Source organism: Gadus chalcogrammus, chromosome 7 (genome assembly GCF_026213295.1).
Source record: "Gadus chalcogrammus isolate NIFS_2021 chromosome 7, NIFS_Gcha_1.0, whole genome shotgun sequence".
Taxonomy (NCBI): Eukaryota; Metazoa; Chordata; class Actinopteri; order Gadiformes; family Gadidae; genus Gadus; species Gadus chalcogrammus.
This window is the reverse complement of record NC_079418.1, coordinates 28,476,723-28,497,751: the sequence shown is the minus strand read 5'-3', so window position 1 is coordinate 28,497,751 and position 21,029 is coordinate 28,476,723. Positions and strand designations below refer to the sequence as shown.

Below are 21,029 nucleotides of genomic sequence, written 5' to 3'. Positions count from 1 at the left end.
CTGGTCATGAGAGGAAGATTGCTGAGAAATACCACAACACCGAAATTAACCGCAAAACCCCAAAGATCGCCACTTGTTGAAATGTCTACAGGTACGATACAATATGTCAGTACTGCAATGTTGCTGTTTTGGAGAACAGTTGAACATCATACGTGCTACAGAAGACTATATCACTGAATAACATTCCGTTACTTACCGTTTTAAAACATTAGGTGACACTTGCCTCTAAGGTACATTCCTCTTGCGACAAATCCGAAACGTAATAACTATTGTGTAAACAGGACTTTAAATCATTGAGGCCTACTGCCGATTCAGATTAGGCCAAAGTATGTATGTAATAGCTTGTCAATTCCTTTGAAACCTTTTATCTTCAGTGAATTCAAACTATATATTAATTGAAAAACAGTTACAAAAAAGCAACACTGCATGGTTTATTGTTGCCCAACAAAATATTTGTCATTTATTTATCAATTTAGATTGAGAGCTTATGTTTTTTCTCTATATTCCATGCAGATCCCTGTTGTGTTTCCAAAGTTGACCATTGCCCAAGGTTTGAACCCGTGTTGACCCAGTGACCCCGGACGGCTCGCCACGAAATACTCCTGTCTACATTCTGCCCCTGTTAACTCGACCTCCCCTCCGGTTACAGCAGCGCGGAAATAGTTCGGTTGAGTTAGAGCTCGTCCCAATACAACCGCGCGCGCGCGTGGTGTGTGTGTGTGTGTGTGTGTGTGTGTGTGTGTGTGTGTGTGTGTGTGTGTGTGTGTGTGTTAAAGAGGATAGAAGCTATATATATATAGCAATACATACGTACAATTGTGGTGTACGATGACAGTAGATGCATATAATGTTTAATAAAAAGAGATAATAAAATAACTGACAGCTCAATGTTTTTTTTTGTGTATGGTATAGGTCATATTTGGATCTACACTATAGCTATGTCACATTTGAATATCATGTATTTTATCATAATATTTTTACTTGGTTGAAATGTAAAGACATCCCTCCCTACATTCACCAAAGATGTTTATTACTACTATTAATGATAATGTTTATTACTAGCTGCTTCCATTTTAGACCTATATATTATCTATAGCACCAGCTGCATACCGCTATTAGGCTTGTATTATTATTATTATTATTATTATTATAGATTTTCCCAGATTATCATGAACGCCCAATCCCGTAACGACAATGTACTATTAACAAACAGAAAATCACACAAGCGTGGCCCGACTTTTACTTTGAAGAAATTGTGTCGGCGGATGTTATTTTTTTCACCGTCTCAAACCAGACAGATCAGGAAGTGGTGGACCTACTCGAGGAAAAATACAATTAATCGGCGAAAATATACAATCAAGAACAAATATACTATCCAGTATCCACGTCAACATGCAGATCTGCAATGTTTGCCTAGACTATCCATCAAAATATAGATGCCCAACCTGCCCAATCAGATAGTAAGTACCTTCTTAGTCCTCGTCCAGCCCAAACTAACCGAGCTAATTTCAGTGATGACATTAAGACTCAACTTTTGTAGTTTCATGTTATATACGCTATATATTTATATTAGCTATTTAGGAAAATGAGACTGTAGCCTACCCCGAAAGTGACTTGATTGGAATAGACCACTCTATAACCACGTGCCTCTGTTTGGTGTTACGTTATTACGGTCCGTGAATGACGTAATAAAGCAAGGTAAAGGTGAAACGTTCCGGCTGGTGTAGAATCGTGACGCGTGTTTTGTTGCTGATCAAATGTTGCCAGACAGTTGCACGTTGCATGTAAGTTATAACCATTATGACGCTACAAAGTGTCATTACGTTATCCATACGTTAATATAACATTCCAGGGCAGTTACAATGTATTGAGAGTCGCTTTGTTGAAAACAATACTACTAAAACTAATGACTTGTTTTTGCTTTCTTCATTCACGAAGTTGTTCGCTTGGCTGCTATAAGACACATAAGAATTGTGTCTTATCTAGCTGCAATTCTCTCCTCATGGCGACCGATATTGAACACCTGGCTTCCTTTGAAGAAGCACACTATGATCAATACGAATATTACAACCTCGTGGAATACTCCTGTCATGCTCGGGGTAAAGGGAGAACAAAGAAGGAAATAGAGCTGAACACGAATCGCCATTGCCCTGCTGGTCATGAGAGGAAGATTGCTGAGAAATACCACAACACCGAAATTAACCGCAAAACCCCAAAGATCGCCACTTGTTGAAATGTCTACAGGTACGATACAATATGTCAGTACTGCAATGTTGCTGTTTTGGAGAACAGTTGAACATCATACGTGCTACAGAAGACTATATCACTGAATAACATTCCGTTACTTACCGTTTTAAAACATTAGGTGACACTTGCCTCTCAGGTAAATTCCTCTTGCGACAAATCCGAAACGTAATAACTATTGTGTAAACAGGACTTTAAATCATTGAGGCCTACTGCCGATTCAGATTAGGCCAAAGTATGTATGTAATAGCTTGTCAATTCCTTTGAAACCTTTTATCTTCAGTGAATTCAAACTATATATTAATTGAAAAACAGTTACAAAAAAGCAACACTGCATGGTTTATTGTTGCCCAACAAAACAATTGTCATTTATTTATCAATTTAGATTGAAAGCTTATGTTTTTTCTCTATCTTCCATGCAGATCCCTGTTGTGTTTCCAAAGGCGACCATTGCCCAACGTTTGACCCCCTGTGTTGACCCAGTGAACCCGGACTGCTCGCCACGAAATACTCCTGTCTACATTCTGCCCCTGTTAACTCGACCTCCCCTCCGGTTACAGCAGCGCGGAAATAGTTTGGTTGAGTTAGAGCTCGTCCCAATACAACCGTGCGTGTGTGTGTGTGTGTGTGTGTGTGTGTGTGTGTGTGTGTGTGTGTGTGTGTGTGTGTGTGTGTGTGTGTGTGTGTGTGTGTGTGTGTGTGTGTAAAAGAGGATAGAAGCTATATATATATATATATATACATAGCAATATAGACGTACAATTGTGGTGTACGATGACAGTAGATGCAAATAATGTTTAATAAAAAGAGATAATAAAATAACCGACTGCTCAATGTTTTTTTTTGTGTATGGTATAGGTCATATTTGGATCTACACTATATGTCTCATTTGAATAAGTATAAGTATTTTATCATTTTTTACTTGGTTGAAATGTAAAGACATCCCTCCCTAAATTCACCAAATATGTTTATTACTACTATTAATGATAATGTTTATTACTAGCTGCTTCCATTTGGCTTATTTTAGACCTTTATATTATCTATAGCACCAGCTGCATACCGCTATTAGGCTTGTATTATTATTATTATTATAGATTTTCCCAGAATATCATGAACGCCCAATCCCGTAATGACAATGTACTATTAACAAACAGAAAATCACACAAGCGTGGCCCGACTTTTACTTTGAAGAAATTGTGTCGGCGGATGTTATTTTTTCACCGTCTCATACCAGACAGACCTGGAAGTGGTGGACCTACTGGAGGAAAAATACAATTAATCGGCGAAAATATACAATCAGGAACCAATATACTATCCAGTATCCACGTCAACATGCAGATCTGCAATGTTTGCCGAGACGAGCCATCAAAATATAGATGCCCAACCTGCCAAATCAGATAGTAAGTACCTTCTTAGTCCTCGTCCAGCCCAAACTAACCGAGCTAATTTCAGTGATGACATTAAGACTCAACTTTTGTAGTTTCATGTTATAAACGCTATATATTTATATTAGCTATTTAGGAAAATGAGACTGTAGCCTACCCCGAAAGTGACTTGATTGGAAAAGACCACTCTATAACCACGTGCCTCTGTTTGGTGTTACGTTATTACGGTCCGTGAATGACGTAATAAAGCAAGGTAAAGGTGAAACGTTCCGGCTGGTGTAGAATCGTGACGCGTGTTTTGTTGCTGATCAAATGTTGCCAGACAGTTGCACTTTGCATGTTGTAAGTTATAACCATTATGACACTACAAAGTGTCATTACGTTATCCATACGTTATATAACATGCCAGGGCAGTTACAATGTATTGAGAGTCGCTTTGTTGACAACAATACTACTAAAACTAATGACTTGTTTTTGCTTTCTTCATTCACGAAGTTGTTCGCTTGGCTGCTATAAGACACATAAGGGTAAGAATTCCTAATATGTATTTCCAATAAAGCGCTTTATTTTGAATATGAGTAGGCTACATTACAATCAAAGTATTGACCCATAATGGATGTGTTCCTTTTATCCCGAAACGCACCTTTTTAAACATATCATTCTCTTTTCAGACAGTTGCATTCGTGTTGAACGGCCAGCCCCTGTTACCCCTGAAACAAACACAGACGGTATGGAAAGTCTTGGAGGTCTTCAACTTGAAATTGACAGATCATGTTCAGTGGCCTTGTGGGCCAAGATAGACCTCTACATATTTATAATTGATTTAATAACAAAGACTACAATGTACAGTTCTTTGCTCTTAACAGAGAGTGTGAAGTTTCGCTGGTCTCCATGTAAAGTTATATCTGTTGTAATATGGATCCATCTGTCAAACACATTGTTACTTGTTAATATGACATACTTTCTGCACTTAACCTGCCACATTTTGACGGTACTTTTATTTTGTTTCTGTAGAACCGTGGAATGTGGATGACATCCTCCAGAAGGAAGAGGATTATATCGACAAAGTTCCCTTGCAGAAACTTCAACTGCTGAGTAAGAGTGTAGAATACACCCATTGACATGTAGAAGGACACATGAGATAGGAGATGGGGTTTTGCTGTCTATTAGCAAACAAAAAAATTATTAATTTGATGATTTAAACTGCAAATCATCTGAAAAGGAAATGTGAATTATCAAATTGTTTCACGATACTTAATAAATAAGTTTGAGACTCATCAAGTAAAGTGTCAAACCTTTTGAGTTTCAATGGTGTTTCAGATCACATAAAAGAACATTATTTAGTTTCAACCTATTAACTGTAACTCATAAGACAAAGCAAGAGCCTTTAAGCCATCACTTTGGTTCTCCACACAAATTGTACGGACTAAAGGATTAATATACAATTAAAAGTAACCATTAGCTGCTGCTTGGAGTTCAATCCTGTGACTTCTGCCCTTCTCCAGGCCAGTCGAAGGAGCTGAGAGGCCTTCTGCGTAACCCCCACCTGAGACAGTTATTGCGCTCCATCGACTCCGCGGCGAATAAAGACGAAATGATGAGAGCCGCCATGCAGGAGCCGCTGTTTGTCGAGTTTTCCGACGAGTGTTTGAAAGTTGTAGAAAATGACCAACGCAAACCTTCAAGACCAGGGGCCAGTGAAGATCTCTAGAGGTTTTGTTTTGCATAGTATTTTTTTTTTTATATACATTTCTCTGTTTTTTTCCATGCAATGTAACAACTGAATGAATAAATATTTTCAAAACCATCCATAATGCCATTTGGAAAAAAACAATTACGCAAATTAAGTAAAGTAAAACTAGAAAATGCGGTGAGTGCTGTAGTGCAAAGTGAGGTTGAAAATATGTTTTAATAAGTGCAAACATGCACACCATTTTAAAAGTCGTATCTGATGGCTAGAATTATTTTTTTACGACCATTTATACTGCCAGAGCTTGGTGCTTCCTACATAACCGGTATAAGCTGAACGCTAACGTGCATACGATATGTCATATGAAAGCCTCCAAGGAGTCCAACGGTACAGGCCTTATCCTTTCGTGAGCTTTTCTCAATGTGAACTAACTAAACTAACTGAATCAACTAAATGAAAAAGAATAACTTCCATTACACCCTTTTCCTGGATACAAGTGGTGACCCACTTGTACACACACCCGCAATTGACTAGCACTGATTTAATTAAACAATTTCAGACTTTATCAGAACAGTGATAAACAAACTATCACTTTAGGTATTACTCTTCAATTTATTTGTTTATAAAAAAAGGGTATAGTCAGTTATTTTTTTGAAAAACACAATCGACATGTCAAAAAAAAAATACAGGTTCAGAGGTACATCAAATTTTGGTCACATGAATCTTGCAATGAGTTTACTCTAAAGATGGAAATGAATGCCATCATCAGCAGCCCTTACATGTTATAGAATCATCTCAGATTGTGTTTACATGGTTGTATGATAACTAAATCATAATGAAACCCACAAAACAATTATAGTTAAATGCAACACCATTATGTAATGCATTATTTTTTCTAGAGATTGGTATATATTACATGCAACTCTGTACTTTGTAGTGTGAAAAGCCCTTGCAAGTCCTTTTTTGGTGTTTTCATATCTGCAGTAGAACCTGCATCTTAATATAGAACAAACATTTAGCTTGAACAACAAAGAATTCAAATAAATATGAAGGCCCATCAAATTGCATCTCAATATAAAGGGAGGCACTTGCCTAAGGCTGATACGTTTCTATAAAGGCAACCACAAATAACATGCATTACATTAAAAGGTGCAATAACAAACATGCTATGGCTAGGACGTACTTTCAGGTGGAAGCTATGGACTAAGGAACCCGTCTTTAACATGTCCCTTAATTTTGTGCATTGCCTATACAATAAAACAGTGGGCATCCAGCAAGTGTGTGTGGGATTTGATATTTGAGCCCATGCAAAATCCAAATGGACTTGAAACTTTTGTGATACTGTTTGGTTCTCCTGAAGATATTTCTTACTGACAACAATAACAAGAAAATACCATTGGCCGAAAAAAAAAAATACAATTTTGACAAGTAATCAAGAACAGTATGTTGAACGATTTGCATGGCGTGAAACATAAAAAAGTGCAGCAAAGTATTAGCAGTAGAAAGTTTCCCCGTGATTTCAGTCTGATCTTAAGAGAGCAGCATTTCCATTCGTTTGTTCAAGTAGTTATAATTTCAGCTTGTCGTGAGTGTTGAGTGTATAGTAACCTCGAGTGTGATCTACAGTCAAACGCGTTACAATGTTTTCTCAAGTAGGATCTGGTTGAACCCCGTCACTCCCTCTCTTCTCAGGTGTGGAAGCATGTCAGCGTAGAGCAACGGAGACCTCTGGTAGTGGAGCTTCACAGATCCCTAAAAAGCAACACAATAGTTTAAACCATGAATCCATAAAAAAAATTAAAATAAACAGAGAATCACCTGACATCATGTGTATTCTTAAAGGGGAAATATTATGCCACCAGCTGTCGGTGTGATTAGCCTTACAAGCCATTTTGAAAATCTGCCCCATATGACATCACTAGTGGGCGTGTCCACCTAGATCTGTGCTGGATAGATCAGTCTACCAGCCTACCCCGTGGACTGAAGTAAACGTTGCTCATCTAGCCAGCACAGATCTAGGTGGACACGCCCACTAGATCTGTCATACCATGTCATATGGGGCAGATTTTTGAAACGGCTTGAAAGGCTAATCACACTCACACCTGGTGGTATAATATGTCCCCTTTAAGATTCATTTTAGCATTTTTTCCCCGCTTTATTCCAGAGTGAGATAGAGGGGACGGTTTGGGAGATAGAGGGGAGGAGGTGACGCAAAGGACCACGGGCAGGATTGGAACCCGGGTCGCCGCGTTCAGGGCTGCGTGGTACCGCTCTACCCGCTGAGGCTCCGGGACGCCCCACGCCATGTGTGTATTCTGCAGCAAAATCGAGGGAATCGTGTCTCACCCTGGGCTGAGCTCTGATGGAGGCGACCCCGTGCTGGCACTGGTTGGTCTCCACCTTGTAGTCTCCTCCTCCGCCTCCCCCTCCCCCTCCCCTGGAGGGGGAGGGGGAGGAGGAGGTGGAGGAGGAGGAGGGGGAGGGCAAGTCGAGGCAGGCCAACACCGACACCATCTTCTGGAAGCCCTTGGCCGTCAGGGACATGCTGACCGACGGAGCCGAGGCCAGTGCCAGCCCCATGGGCCAGCCGCGCACCGTCACCGGCCCCTGGACGCTGGAGAGCTGCACGGGGCCCGTCTCCCAGGCCGCAGAGCACAGCCCGGGCCTCTCCGTCTCCACAAAGTCCTCGGCGTCGTCCAGCTCCAGCTCGGCCAGGGCGTCCATGGAAACCTGCGATGGGAAAACGACACACTGGGTTAGAATGGGCTTTTTGGGGCTTTCTGTCCCAGGGTTTATTTTATTATGGACCGGGCTGGGATGGTGGACAGAACAGGGAAGGACCTGTAATTGTAGGTACCGGAGGTTGGAAGTGAACCTGGGTGTCACTAGAAAGGTGTATTGCCTATTTGGCTTTCAAACTAGCCGGTTGCGCCACCAAGACTTGTATTTTGAACTTTCATTTCATTTAAAAAGGACAGTGCACATTAATCTACATTTCTGTAGATTAGCCATTGTTAGCCAGCGAGCTAATTCTCAACTGTAGTCCTTGGGCAAGATGTTAAGCTAGGCACAGGATGGCGGGAACGTAACTTGTGGCCAAGTTGCATGGAATAACGATCTCTTCTTTAGTGGTCACTGACCACTAAAGAAGAGATTGTTAAGAGATCCTCCCACACAAAGAAAAAGTTACATTTGTACCGTCAAAACAAAACATGCAACAAGATGCATGAGCATTTTTAGCAAGGCCATTATTATGTCGGGTCGAGTTGATGACACGACTCACCCTCCATCTCCTCCAGGCGGTCTGGATGACCTCGGCGGCCTTCTGCCACCTGCGGACCGCCCGTCTGACCAGCCACGAGCGCACCCCTGTAGGGAACACAACACGCGTCAGCCTAAAGGCCACCCAGGGCATAGGAACACCGTGTTCTGTTGACACAGTTGCAGAGTTCCCCCACAGATGCAATAGCAAGAGAGTGATGGGAGGGAAACATGGTTTAAACTGGGTTTTATGCATCACTCTGGTGCAATTAGAAAAGGAAAAGCATGGAGGTTAGGTGAGAGAACAATCTGGTACAATTGTAAACAAGCATAGGGAGAGAAAAGGGATACAGCTTTCTACTGAAACTGGCCCAACTCACCGATGGTGGACCGCCATCGTCTAGCACGTAATAAGGAGAAAAAAATTGTTGGTTTTATATATATCATTGTGTGTGAGGGTGAGTTGGTTTTACATATCATTGTATGTGTGAGGGTGAGCTGGTTTTATCTAGCATTGCGTGTGAGGGTGAGTTGGTTTTATCTATCAGTTGTGTGAGGTCTAGTCGGTTTTAAAAATCACTGAGGAGTGGAGCTCTGTCCGGAGGGGATCATGTTACGGTGAAGCCGAGGAAAGCGTGCGTCTGACCCAAATCAGCCATCACCTGCTAGCCAGCTAGAGAAGTTAGCCATCATCACAGCCACACAGACGGGAGTACAGCCAAAGTGCCTCTGCAGTAGGGCTGGCCGATTAATCGAATTTAGATTTGGATTTTAGCGTCACAAAATTAACATAATCGAGTTCTCAGTTACAAAGTGTTTTTGAGAGAGACACGCTGAATAAATACACGTTTTCAAACTCAGAATATAATCGTTTGAATAATCGTGATTTCAATATCGACCAAAATAATCGTGATTATGATTTTTTTCCCCCATAATCGAGCAGCCCTAATCTGCAGCTTTTCGCACGGATCTCAGCCAGCACCGAGCTCAGCCAGCGTGGTCCCAGCCAGCGTGGTCCCAGCCCGGCGTCCTCTTCGGCCCCCTTACCGGCTTGGATCAGCGCGGCTGCCCGCCCCCGGGCGCGCCGCCGGCGGAGCTGGTGCCGTCGCCAGCAGCACTGGATGGAGAAGGCCCTCCGGGACAGGAGCCTCTTCCTCTGGTCCTCCAGGAGCTCCAGCTGGGGAGGACAGGTTAAGCTCTGGGCCCGTAGTCACCAGGACTCTCCGCTGCGCTAAAGTGAACCTCTGACTCAAAAAGGAGAGGGATGCCTGATTGAAGATCCCTAGCGAGCGAAACGTTGCCCGTTTGTAAATAAATCTACTTCTGGAGCATTAAAGCAGACCGCTCCTTTCTCTTATATCACACACAATTGTCTAGCGTCTGTGGATCACCTTTGGATGCACGCACCATCCCTCCTATCCAAGGAGAGTGAGACATGGGAGTGAGTTATCAAGCCTCCTACGGACTCTCAGTGAAGAGTAGGATCCGGATATGAGGAGTGAGAGAAGTCACTATTTAATGACCTCACGCCGTAAATCTAAAGTTTGAGGACAGTTTTACAGTTTTTTTCTAAGGAGGAAATACCCCTTTGACCGTACATCTAAATATTATTAATGATACCAGTACATAATATAGCTATATGCATGTATAGAATTATACTAATTAGATGTTTTCAATCATCACATCGTACTGAAACAGTCTCACCATGTAATGGGTGAGGAAGGTGCGTGAAAACCAGTCTCACCATGTACTGGATGAGGAAGGCGTGTGTAAACCAGTCTCACCATGTACTGGGTGAGGAAGGCGTGTGTAAACCAGTCTCACCATGTACTGGGTGAGGAAGGCGTGTGTAAACCAGTCTCACCATGTACTGGGTGAGGAAGACCTTGGTCCTCCCACAATGCACCAGGGTTCCATGTTCCTCGCCCTCCTCTCGGTCCACCTTCCCAGCGGGCCGATGGCTCAGCGCCTCCCTCACTATGGCGTCCACTGCGGTCCTCAGGCGGTCGTTATGACCGGGCTCCACGTCTAGAATGATAGAATGGGTTAAACCAAGCTGAAGCCACTGAATATGCATGTTTATGTTGCACATTGGTCGGTTGTCGTTGGTGATCACAGCAAATCATGAGGAATTGTTCATCTTGCAGGGTAACTTTACAAGTTGAGGAGATGTATTAGGATTGCTGCATGGTATAAAGAAAGAAATCCCGGCTGTTAAAACTTAAATTACATTTCCTTACAGATTAACAAAGCAATGCACAGTGCTCCGATTATTGAATACAATGTATTCAGTACTCAGATTTCCTGGTATTGTTCAGTGTGCCGAGAGACAGTCACCTTAAGAACTCATAACAACAGATTACAACATTAAAACAAAACCCACGCCTGGATCGAGCAAACAAATATGAAATAATTTTCCACTAGTGCCTAGGAAACACTGATGAGTTGGTGGAAACATGCCAAGCCGTTTGTGAGGATCAACAAAAACCACATGCATTTACCTCGAGAGTTCTACAGAGGAGTTGAAAGACTTGTGATAAAAGTCCAGATCTTATGAAGCAGAATGAAATGTTCCAAGAGTGGCAGAGAGAATGAGCACCAAATGTGAAAGGAACGAAACAAAGGAGAGACTTGCAGACCTGAAGAGAGGAAATAAAGTTAAGCTCTAGTCACCTATAAGAAAAATGTAACATGAATAAAATGTATTTCAGAACTTACCCTTACTATGAACCAGTTGCTTGATTTGTGAGGAGCTGGAAATCAGTCCATACCGTTGAATGAAGCCACTGAAGGGAATTCTGTTGAGCAGAACAGAAACAATATCAGTTACAAACAAAAGACCTTCGAACAGTTGGCCTGTTGAAACGCTGCGTTCAGGTACGGCCACGGACACCTCACCTGATGGGGAAGCCTGCAGCGCTGATGTGTATGGTCTCCACAATCCCACAGGCCTCGAGCTGCATGATGACCTGCAGGCCGACAGAAGAGGGTCAGATACGAATGTCCCCGCTGTATAGCGCCTCATATTTATAGTGGTCGTCTTGGCTTTATTCCCAGGTGGCTGTGGTTGACCTTTAAGCATCACGCAGCTAGATGACAATAAGTTATTTGAAATGACTAATTAATGGGAAGATGGCGCCTTGGATAACAGCTTTTGATTAATATTATTTCATTTTACATGAAACTATACTCAAAGTGTTGAAGTGTGCAGAGGAGCAATAATCCATCGTACAGGTCAGACTGCACGTGACAATAAGGCACCAAGCTTGTGTAAAATTAGTGTGGTAGTCAAACAAACAGAATCAGGCTAAACATAAGAGGACCAAGCAGGGTCTCGGGTGCAGGACCACCTACCTCCCTCTTGTGGAAAGTGAGGGGTTTGCAGTCTGGGTTGGGTTTGATGCAGCGGGTGTAGTGAGGAGTGGTGCTGTGCAGGATCTTCATCAGGCTCTCCAGAGAGTTCTGCAGCCCGGCAGAGAACAGGAGGAGAGTCCGAATGGAAACACAGGGAAATCAGTTACAGACATTACTGACTTCCACACATGTTTGAGAGATGGGTGCAATGACGATGATGATGAAATCTGGTTGTGAATAAAAAAATAATATCAAATAAAATGTTGTAAAAGGTAGTATAAAGGCAGTATGATCAGAGACAAAATAAACGATGTGTTAAACACTTTTAAAGGGCGACATACCTCTACATTTTTTTTATTCATTCACATTGTGTGAAAGAAGGAATGTTTTTGTATTCTACTGCCGGAAGGTGATAAAAATAGCAAACTGATAGCTATAGCTATATGTGGTGTGGAACACGTTGTGCGATTAGAGCATAAGGGGGAACCCCAGGTAGAATCCCTGACAGGAAGCAGCTTGGGGCTGTCAATCCGCAGTCAGGATGACATTCTGCACCACACTGTCAATCAGCACACCAGCAGTCGCGCTGGGGAGTCACTCTGGGGTTTCCCCTTGTGGCGAAATCTGCGTCGATTAAGTATTCAGCTACGCGTGCCTGTTGCTTTACGAAGATGTGTCTTGCGGTTATTGTAAGCCGCACAACATGAATCAAGTTTTCCTGTTGATAAGCTTCATCCTTTCACAAAAACGTTCATTCATTGGGGGTTGAATGAGCGCCAAACGGCCAGTTTGCGCTTTAAAGGGAAGTTGAGTTTATTTCCCGCCAAGCCTTTGCAAAGCAGGTGGAGCGAGTACCTCACCTTGAATTTAGCGACCACGGTGACCACCTTACTGAGCCCCCGTGGGGCCGTGCTGTCTGCTTCCTGGTCCCCAAAGACCTGGCCCAACAGGGGGTTCGCAGACGCCTGGAGCAGCGCGATGATCTCCGGAGGCACTGGGTCCTAATGCCCCGAGAGTATAGAGCAACAGAAGACGTCAACAGACCTTTCACCTTTACCTTTTGGTCCTTTCAGCAGGACGGTATTAAGACACGTCATTCAGGAGCAGATAGTGGGTTAGTCACCTGGTTCAGCCCCTACTCCGTCCCGCCCGACTGATAAAAGCATCTGATACTAATGAACTTCTGCCTTGTAATGTTTACGGCAGCTGTACCTTGTTCTTCTCCATCATGCCCTGGATCTGGTAGCTGACGGGCCCGGCGTAGTGGGCGACGGTGAAGTGCGGCTCCGGGCTGAACTTGTCCCAGCTGATGCTGCCGTGGTCGCCCAGCTCCTTCTGCAGGCGTGCGCCGAACTTCCCGGCGTCCGACGCACGGTTCAGACGGCTCTCCTGAGGAGGGAAAACGTTCCATGTTGTTCCGTGCACGTGGAGGAAAACTTTAAAGAAATGCCGGTTGTGTAGAGCAGGAATTTTTCGGCCGAGGACCAACCAAATATTTTGCGCTGTAAAACGATCAATATGTTCACACTACCGTCATTTAGAGATCATTGATGTACACGTTATATTTAGGTACTTATGAATCCCGACCCAACCGACCAACCACTGGGTTGGAGATGAAGACGGGGGTCACCTGACCTCATTGAGCAGAGGGAAGACTCCGGTGGGGTTTCCCTCGATCAGGTCCAGGCAGCTCTGGTTGTCCTGGTAACGGACGAAGGACCACTCCAGCCCCTCGGACACGTACTCCTCCTGGGGGGAGGGACACAGACCGGAACACATGGGTGAGGAGCCAATCAGATACAGGAACACGTGTGATGTCCAATCAGATACAGGAACACGTGTGATGTCCAATCAGATACAGGAACACGTGTGATATCCAATCAGATATAGCAGAGAGCTTAATAGCGTCTCCAATAACTAAATGCTGTAAATTAGTGGTTCATTCCTTCTATATTCAAGAAATCAAGCAAATTATAAAAAAAGGGGCAGAATTCAAGGCCTTTTCAAGTTCTAATCAAATCAGTCACAGGGAAACATAATAATTATAAGAATAAATTGTGATAAGGTAAACTACAGTGGAATAATAACATTTCACATTATACTGTAGACATGGCAAATTTTTTGCACAGGATTAAGATCCACAGCAACTACGATCATTGCAGTTATCACAAGACGTTCCTAGCTATAAGAAACATCCTCCACCCATAGAAAGATCTCCCGCTCTCGCTGTACTTGGACCGCTGGCTCCGGTCCAACACCACTGGTCAGAGGATAACCCGTGGTGTACCGGAACCCCCGAGGCCGGCTGAACGCCCACCTGCTGTGCTCGGAGGTAGTGGGCGACAAAGTGCTGCTGCAGCTTCTCGTTGGCGTAGTTGATGCAGAGCTGCTCCAGGTTGTTCCTCTGGAAGCACTCGAAGCCGTACACGTCCAGCAGGCCTGGGGGGCACAGAGGGGGACAGGGCCGGTCACGGGTCAGTGTACCAATGCGGTATCTGGTCCAACAGAACTATGTGTTACGGCGGGATGTTGTACCTATGAAATTGCACCAGGCGGAGTTGTCCGCACAGATGCTTCGGTTTATGAACGAGGTCAACCACTCAAACAAGCTGTGAAACAGGAAAAAGACAGGAGGAAATCACGACAAAAGCAGAGACAAGACAACGGCTTCTGATGGACAAGGATCCACAGAGATGTAGACATGATGGCCGACTCAATGCTTTATATTAAAGAAAGACAATGGAAAGCCCCTGCATGACCTGTGTCCTCTGCCCATCCCCACACAATCATTTACATCCTTTTTTGCAAAGCGACGGTTTGAAGCAACCATGAAAGGCAACAGCCAGCTTGACGGGAGCAGTAAGGGTGAGGCGTCTTGCTCAGGGACACCTCGACACTCGACACGCTAGGAGGAGCCGGGGGATCGAACCAGCAACCTTCCGGTCACAAGTCAACCCGCTCTGCCTCCTGAGCATAATCCGACCCAAATCTCCGCGCCGCACCCCTGCCTCTTCAGCGGCATTACTCACTGAGCGTAGACGACCTTGGCCAGGCAGTCCCTCCTGACGCCACAGTCGGAGAGGGAGCAGGGCTTCAGGATGCTCTGCTTCCCCGCCACCAGGGTCCTCACCGCCAGGCAGGCCTGGAGCTCCTCGGCTGGTACCCCCAGCAGCCCGGCGGCCCCCTGCAGGGACTCTGCATGCAGCCCAAGGCGGGGACACGTTAGCGACCACGCTGAGGTCGGGGGGAGACGGAAGACCTTGACTGCATTGCAGGACACGGATTCCCCCCTGAGACTTACCCTTGGATTGGCCCTCCAGGACACACGGTTCGGACTCTTTCGCCGGAGGGTCGAAGGTTATGTTCCCCAACTGAAGAATCCCTGCCAATATCTGCAGTCAAAATAATTAGGTCACAATTCAGGGGAAATAGTATCGATATGTTGTTATACAGTTGTGATGCAACCTTAAAATCGCACCCTGAATATTTCCGCTTGCTTCTCAGACTTGATTCCCAGGTGAGACATTGCCTCGACGGTCTCCTGGAAACAGTCCTCTGCCAGGAAGAGGAAAGAGAAAATTAACTTACAAACTAGACCAATAACAAAACTAGAATATACTACAAGAATGAATACGAACACGATGATAACATGAAAGAAGCAGACGGTTACCCTCCAGTGTCTTCTGTGCCTTTGGAAGCCAGTTAAAGCTCTGACCATGGCCCATCTTCCACTCCTTCTTCTGCTCGCTGGAAGCCCCTTTCATCATCTGCCATACACCCAAGACTTCAGTATCCCCACATTCACTTGCTGTCAAGCCCCATCAGGAAATGGACAAATGCCATGGGCCCAACTGGCACAACTGACTCTTATGGCCCATGCAAGATGATTTTGCTATGGAACCACTTGCCAATGACCCTACGGGTTTACTTTCACCATTGGGGATCCATGTTTTCTGTGCCCTTACCTGGTAAAAGATGTGGAAGTTCCTCTCGTTGGCTGGCTGGCAGGCCACCCTGGTCTTCTCCAGTAGGTAGGTTTGGACAGACGCCCCCACCAAAAAGTGAGACCTTCACAAGCACAGAGAGAGATGTACCGGAAGACCCACAGTTAATGATAGAAAAAACGTATCCTCCTTAGAATGATCATGATGATTATGATCAAGATCATCATAAACGTATCCTAAAAACAGCAAGGCAGTGTCCATCAATAACAATATTCAATGTCCTTTAAAATAAAACGTCAGGTAGGACTGAAGGACCGTGGATGGTGACGCTCCACAGTCAGCGGAGTGTAGAGTACCTGTCAAGCTGCAGTTGGATGTACTTTCCAAAGCGGCTGCTGTTGTGGTTGCGCAGTGTGCAGGCGTTGCCTGCGCATGGGGGAAGAATCCCAATCAGTGACCTTCTCAGTACATTTCAAGCAGGGATGGTTGTGATACAAGCCTCAAAGACCCCATTTAACCATCACTGGTGTGATGTCGAAAAGACATCACAAAGAACAGCCTACCTACCAGTTGGTACAAATACAGCTATTCAATCACAACTTCTGGCAAAATAAGTGCACTTTAAGAGGAGATTGACGCATCCCAAGCCATAAGTGTAATGCATAAGACAACTGACAACCAGTAGTGCTTGTGCCACTGTAACCACTGTAATAGGGTCCTCACCGAAGGCCTCCATGATGGGGTTGGAGTCCAGCACTCTCTTCTCAATGCGGTCCACCGCATCTTGGCTCTTCAGCACTGAGGAGGAGGCTGCCACCGTAGCGTAGTACTTCATCAGACACCTGGATGTCCATGTCTGTGGGGCGGGACATCAAATGATATTAGTTATGGAATCACTGAACACTAGGAAGCAGGCTTTGAGTAACCATCATTAACAGCACTGGATCCAGTTATCCATTAGCGATATCCCTGTACCACAAGGTGTTAGGAAAATAGGGTCGTCCTTTACAATATTACTGATATGGATCAGGGTCAACCAATTTTATTAGACAGCTAATGTAGATCGTTTACAATAAAAATATATATATTTTAAGCTAAACAAATGATTGTCAAAAAAGGAAAGAAAGAAAGAAATCAACCAAAACATCATTGCATCTCAAACAAGACTGATTTATCACTCATCCTGATTCATCACTTACAACCCAACACCAAAACCTGGGTGGACCACATACCTTTCCTGCCCCACTCTCTCCACTGACTACCAGGGACTGGTTCACGGGCTCCAGCTGACCCTGAACATTCCTGTAGGCCTCCTCTGCCACGATGAAGATATGGGGCTTGGCCTCCTGCAGAGAGCAGTAGAGCATTTGTCAAATAAAAGCCCTGGTGCATTATGGGTAATTTCACTGCTCTCGTCAGGAGCAGTGAGGGTGTAGGTGTCCAGCTCAGGGACACCTCGACACTCAACTAGGAGGAGCCGGGGATTGAACTAGCAACCTTCTGGTTACAGGTCAAAACTGCTCTACCTCCTAAGCTGAGCCGTCCTCCAACAATCACACAAGATAAGATACTCAAATGACGATGCCTTCAGTTCCTATGGCAGAGACAAGTATGAGTGTGAATCCAGTGCCAGACCCGTCTGTCTGTCTGTGTGTCTGTCTGTGTGTGTGTGTCTGTGTGTGTCTGTGTGTGGTACCTGGGGCTGAGGTGCGCTGTGGTACTCCCTCATCACATCCAGGGAGTAGAGGTCCGGGATGGGCTGGAAGGGGTTGAGTGCCACCAGGGTGCAGCCTGCGTGGGTGTAAAACACCTGGGCACGGTACCTGGCCTGCAGGCATTTCAGCACTGGAATGCCAACACAATATCAGCATGTTCGAAAGGTTGGAGACGATCGAAAATTAGGAAAAACTAAAAAGAAAAAAAATTCAACGCAAAAAACACACAATGTGTGAACTTAACGAGTATATACTTTGACGTTGGCCAAGACACATTCTTGCAGAAACTTTCCAGAACAAAAAGAGGAGGATTGCCAAGAATGGCAACACAGAGCCAGTTGTCAGGGGTTTTGACTTGCAGGTGAAAGGTGTACACACAGTTGGATTTAGGGCCATATACTTAGTTAGCACATTTTAGCTGTTGACATTTTGAAAGACTGGTGTTCTGTGATGTGACATCATTGGAGCTGTAGTTATTCATGTGTTACGGATGTGGTTGTTGTGCCTGCAGGTTTTTATCTGGCTAAATACACGCCTCCTGGAGCCCATCAAGGTGAAATAAGGTTAGACTCATGACTCAGAAGTTACTTGATTTTTTTCCATTGCACTGCAGTCTCGACCCATCTAAAGTAGTGGATAATAATAAACAATCATTGTACAGCACTTGTGGAAAAAGTTTAGAAAGTGCTTTAACATGTATTATAAAAGTGTCTGAGGAAGATGTGGCGAGGGTGAAGGTCAATTAAAATAAAAAGGGGGAAAAAAGTACTTCCAGTCATTTACATAATTTCGTTCTGGCCACTTTGTTTTTCGACATGCAGTGTACAGTCACACCTAGAATGTGATCACATGATCACTACTCAAATAGAACCACGTGTGAGACGTTTTGGGGAATTATCAAACTCGACATAATGGATCCACATCCACTGTGACCTACATGAGACACATTAACTTCATTTTTTAGGAAGAAGAAGCAGGTTGGTGCCATGTCTGAAACAGTCCATTCCTTGTTGACAGAGTTTAAAATGGTAGTAACTGTGCTTCATTGCAGTATTCACAAAAAAATTCATAAAAAACCAAAATACAAGATGTCGATTTAATAATCTACAATAGTCTTTTAGCAGAAACCTTTATCAAAAGCATGAATGCTCTGTGGGTCAGAGACCCACAGACCCACATTTGACAATAAAGCTAACTTGGACTTTTGCTACACTGAAGAAAAATCAGTTCATCAATTCATATAAAATTCGAATTTAGCGAACACTTTTACTTTGAGATACATGCCATCAATGACCAGGTTGGGGTTAGGGTCGCATCTCAACAATACCTACAGTAAGTCTGAAGACATGGACTCAGCATCAACATCTCTATCTGTAGCCATAGTCAGCGCCGTTGTCGCTGCCTTTACTCACCGGTAGTAGGAGTCACTGGGTTGACTTTGGTGAGGTCGTCGTAAGTGTGGAGCTGGTCTTCATCGATGAGGAAGGCCCGAAGGTCTCCCTCCAGCGAATCATTCAAAGAGGGAGGGGGAGAGGCCTTACCAACGTTTTTCACCTGCAAACAAACAAACAGGAATATCAGCAGGAGGAGGAGTCGGGAACCGGCAGAGGGACCTAGCGTTATGCGATAACTCATTTATGGATAAACATATCAGACGTTTTGAAGCTTGATTTAGTATGTTCTTATCCGTGATGTTTTGAATGAACATGGGAGTGAAATCAAAGTGTATCATTCTGTACATTAATTCATCCAACATAAAACGTTTTCCAGGGTGGCAACATAAATCACATAACTTAAAGAAGATAGGGAAATAGTGTGTTTTTTTTTTTCAGAACAACTGAAATAACTTGATTGATGATTCAATAATCACGTGTGACAGAGCTACGACCTGCATTTTCCTGCAAACATGACCTCATCTGGGGACTGTCAATAGTCCAGAGTACTCACAATAAATAGTTGGAGTGTCCAGCTAGCCCAATGCATAACGACAAGAGTAATACTGTGATACATTGACATTATCAAGAGTCATCATCAACAAGCGGTAGCCGATTAAGGTCAGGTAACAATGTTCACATCTTATCAGCAATAAGATTAAATTATTCGGAAGAGAGTGCTAACCTCAGAGGCAAGAAGTGCTAATGTTAGCCTTAGGTTAACTTTTACCAACTTATTGTATATCACAACGGTAAATAAACCCTTAAAAGTATGTGACATCTGACATGCGATCCCTTTATTAAGCCAATTGCACATTTCTCAGTAATATGATTATGTTTTGACATAAGTCAAACATGTACCTTTTTAAACGATCCATGTCCATCCGTTACTCCACGTTTGCTCTTCTTAGAATTCATGGATTTGAAGTTGGAAATCTTTGACAATTCGGATCATGAAGTACATTTAAAAACAAACCCTTGGTTCCACGAACGAGACAAACATCCATACCATGACACTATTCCGCCATTAAAGAGAAAATTCCACAGCACTGTCACAATTTCCAGAAGGACAAACTACATACCCACAAGCTGCGCCCCAGCCTGCAAACTATTTCATACCTGCTTCCCGCCCTCTTGGTGACGTATTCATACCACGCCCATATTACAGGGTCCAGAGACCGATTCCGCCCTCTTAGTGACGTCACTCAAAATTGTACAACTTAAAAAGAGTAGTTTAGTAAAACTCCCAATTTTGAGCAATACGACCTAATACTCAAAACATTGAATACAACATTAAAAGCGAGCTAATGATCCTCGATTGCCTCATTGCTTATGTGTTTGTAGGTACGGCAAAATATTTTAATATGGGGAAGATCTTTATTTGTTTCCACTTCACAAAATGCATATTACTTAATAGAGTATCTTAGTTTTAGTAAAGGGGGATAATTTACAGTACCTGAGGTTTTGAATAAATGTATGTACGTCATCGACTTCATGTACTACATGAATGGAAGCTCTCGCGAGTCCGTGATCCAGTGAACGCATGTTCACAACAGATTCAACAAACCCGGAAATGTGTTCCACAACATTGTCCAAGAGATATCAACTTTAGCGTCGCTGTGATATAGTGCTCCAAAAGACGCTACCTTCAATAAACCGGGTCGGTTTTCCATAAAATAACATATCGTAAGTACTAGCACAACCGTAATATATCGGCCTCGTTTATAATGTGTAATAGGCTACTCCTTCGCCCATGTTCAGTAGTATCATGGGCCAGTAGGGACTACGACAGCACTTTGGTAAATTATGAGATGTCGATTAGCAAAATTTGTGTATCAATTTAAGATGAAATTGTAACGCCTCCGTTTGGGATTTGGGGAAAGCTTTCATTGTGTCCAAGCACCATAGTTCTCAGATCTTTAATGGAATGCATGTTGCAAATTGGATTGGTATAAACATCACTAGAACTGTGCCATAATATCTTACAGATACCCCTGAATACA

The 21,029-nt window shown here is 43.7% G+C and overlaps 2 protein-coding genes across 3 annotated transcripts; one reads left to right on the top strand and one right to left on the bottom strand.

The window, feature by feature from the left end:
- Positions 1-3,328: 3,328 nt before the first annotated feature.
- znhit3 (zinc finger, HIT-type containing 3) lies at positions 3,329-7,144 on the top strand. The gene is made up of 5 exons (XM_056595342.1): positions 3,329-3,644; positions 4,125-4,156; positions 4,301-4,357; positions 4,644-4,724; positions 5,135-7,144. The coding sequence occupies exons 1-5, from the start codon at positions 3,355-3,357 to the stop codon at positions 5,338-5,340; spliced, it is 666 nt and encodes a 221-aa protein (XP_056451317.1). The 5' UTR covers positions 3,329-3,354; the 3' UTR covers positions 5,341-7,144.
- Positions 5,502-20,162, bottom strand: LOC130386417 (unconventional myosin-XIX). Of its 2 annotated transcripts, XM_056595333.1 has the most exons (24): positions 19,888-20,162; positions 19,006-19,147; positions 17,575-17,723; positions 17,111-17,224; positions 16,602-16,734; positions 16,235-16,304; positions 15,900-16,002; positions 15,605-15,701; positions 15,413-15,489; positions 15,236-15,326; positions 14,964-15,129; positions 14,470-14,543; positions 14,252-14,373; positions 13,570-13,683; positions 13,147-13,323; positions 12,795-12,935; positions 11,935-12,042; positions 11,479-11,549; positions 11,299-11,378; positions 10,445-10,608; positions 9,628-9,757; positions 8,603-8,688; positions 7,666-8,049; positions 5,502-7,071 (listed from the first exon to the last, which is right to left on the bottom strand). In XM_056595333.1, the coding sequence occupies exons 1-24, from the start codon at positions 19,942-19,944 to the stop codon at positions 6,955-6,957; spliced, it is 2,967 nt and encodes a 988-aa protein (XP_056451308.1). In that variant the 5' UTR covers positions 19,945-20,162; the 3' UTR covers positions 5,502-6,954. The 2 variants fall into 2 exon arrangements, with proteins under 2 accessions (XP_056451308.1, XP_056451309.1); XM_056595334.1 differs by lacking the exons at positions 5,502-7,071; positions 7,666-8,049 and having other exon boundaries at positions 10,365-10,608; positions 19,888-20,161.
- Between the last annotated feature and the right edge of the window lie 867 nt (positions 20,163-21,029).

Bases quoted from the DNA above. Each gene is read 5' to 3' on its own strand.
- znhit3 (XM_056595342.1), top strand. From the start codon at position 3,355: ATGAACGCCCAATCCCGTAATGACAATGTACTATTAACAAACAGAAAA. The intron at 3,645-4,124 runs GTAAGTACCTTC...TCATTCACGAAG, and splicing joins CCAACCTGCCAAATCAGATA to TTGTTCGCTTGGCTGCTATA. The intron at 4,725-5,134 runs GTAAGAGTGTAG...GCCCTTCTCCAG, and splicing joins GCAGAAACTTCAACTGCTGA to GCCAGTCGAAGGAGCTGAGA.
- LOC130386417 (XM_056595333.1), bottom strand. From the start codon at position 19,944: ATGAATTCTAAGAAGAGCAAACGTGGAGTAACGGATGGACATGGATCG. The intron at 16,003-16,234 runs GTACTCTACACT...GTGCTTGTGAAG, and splicing joins ATCCAACTGCAGCTTGACAG to GTCTCACTTTTTGGTGGGGG. The intron at 14,544-14,963 runs GTGAGTAATGCC...CCTGTTTCACAG, and splicing joins GCCAAGGTCGTCTACGCTCA to CTTGTTTGAGTGGTTGACCT.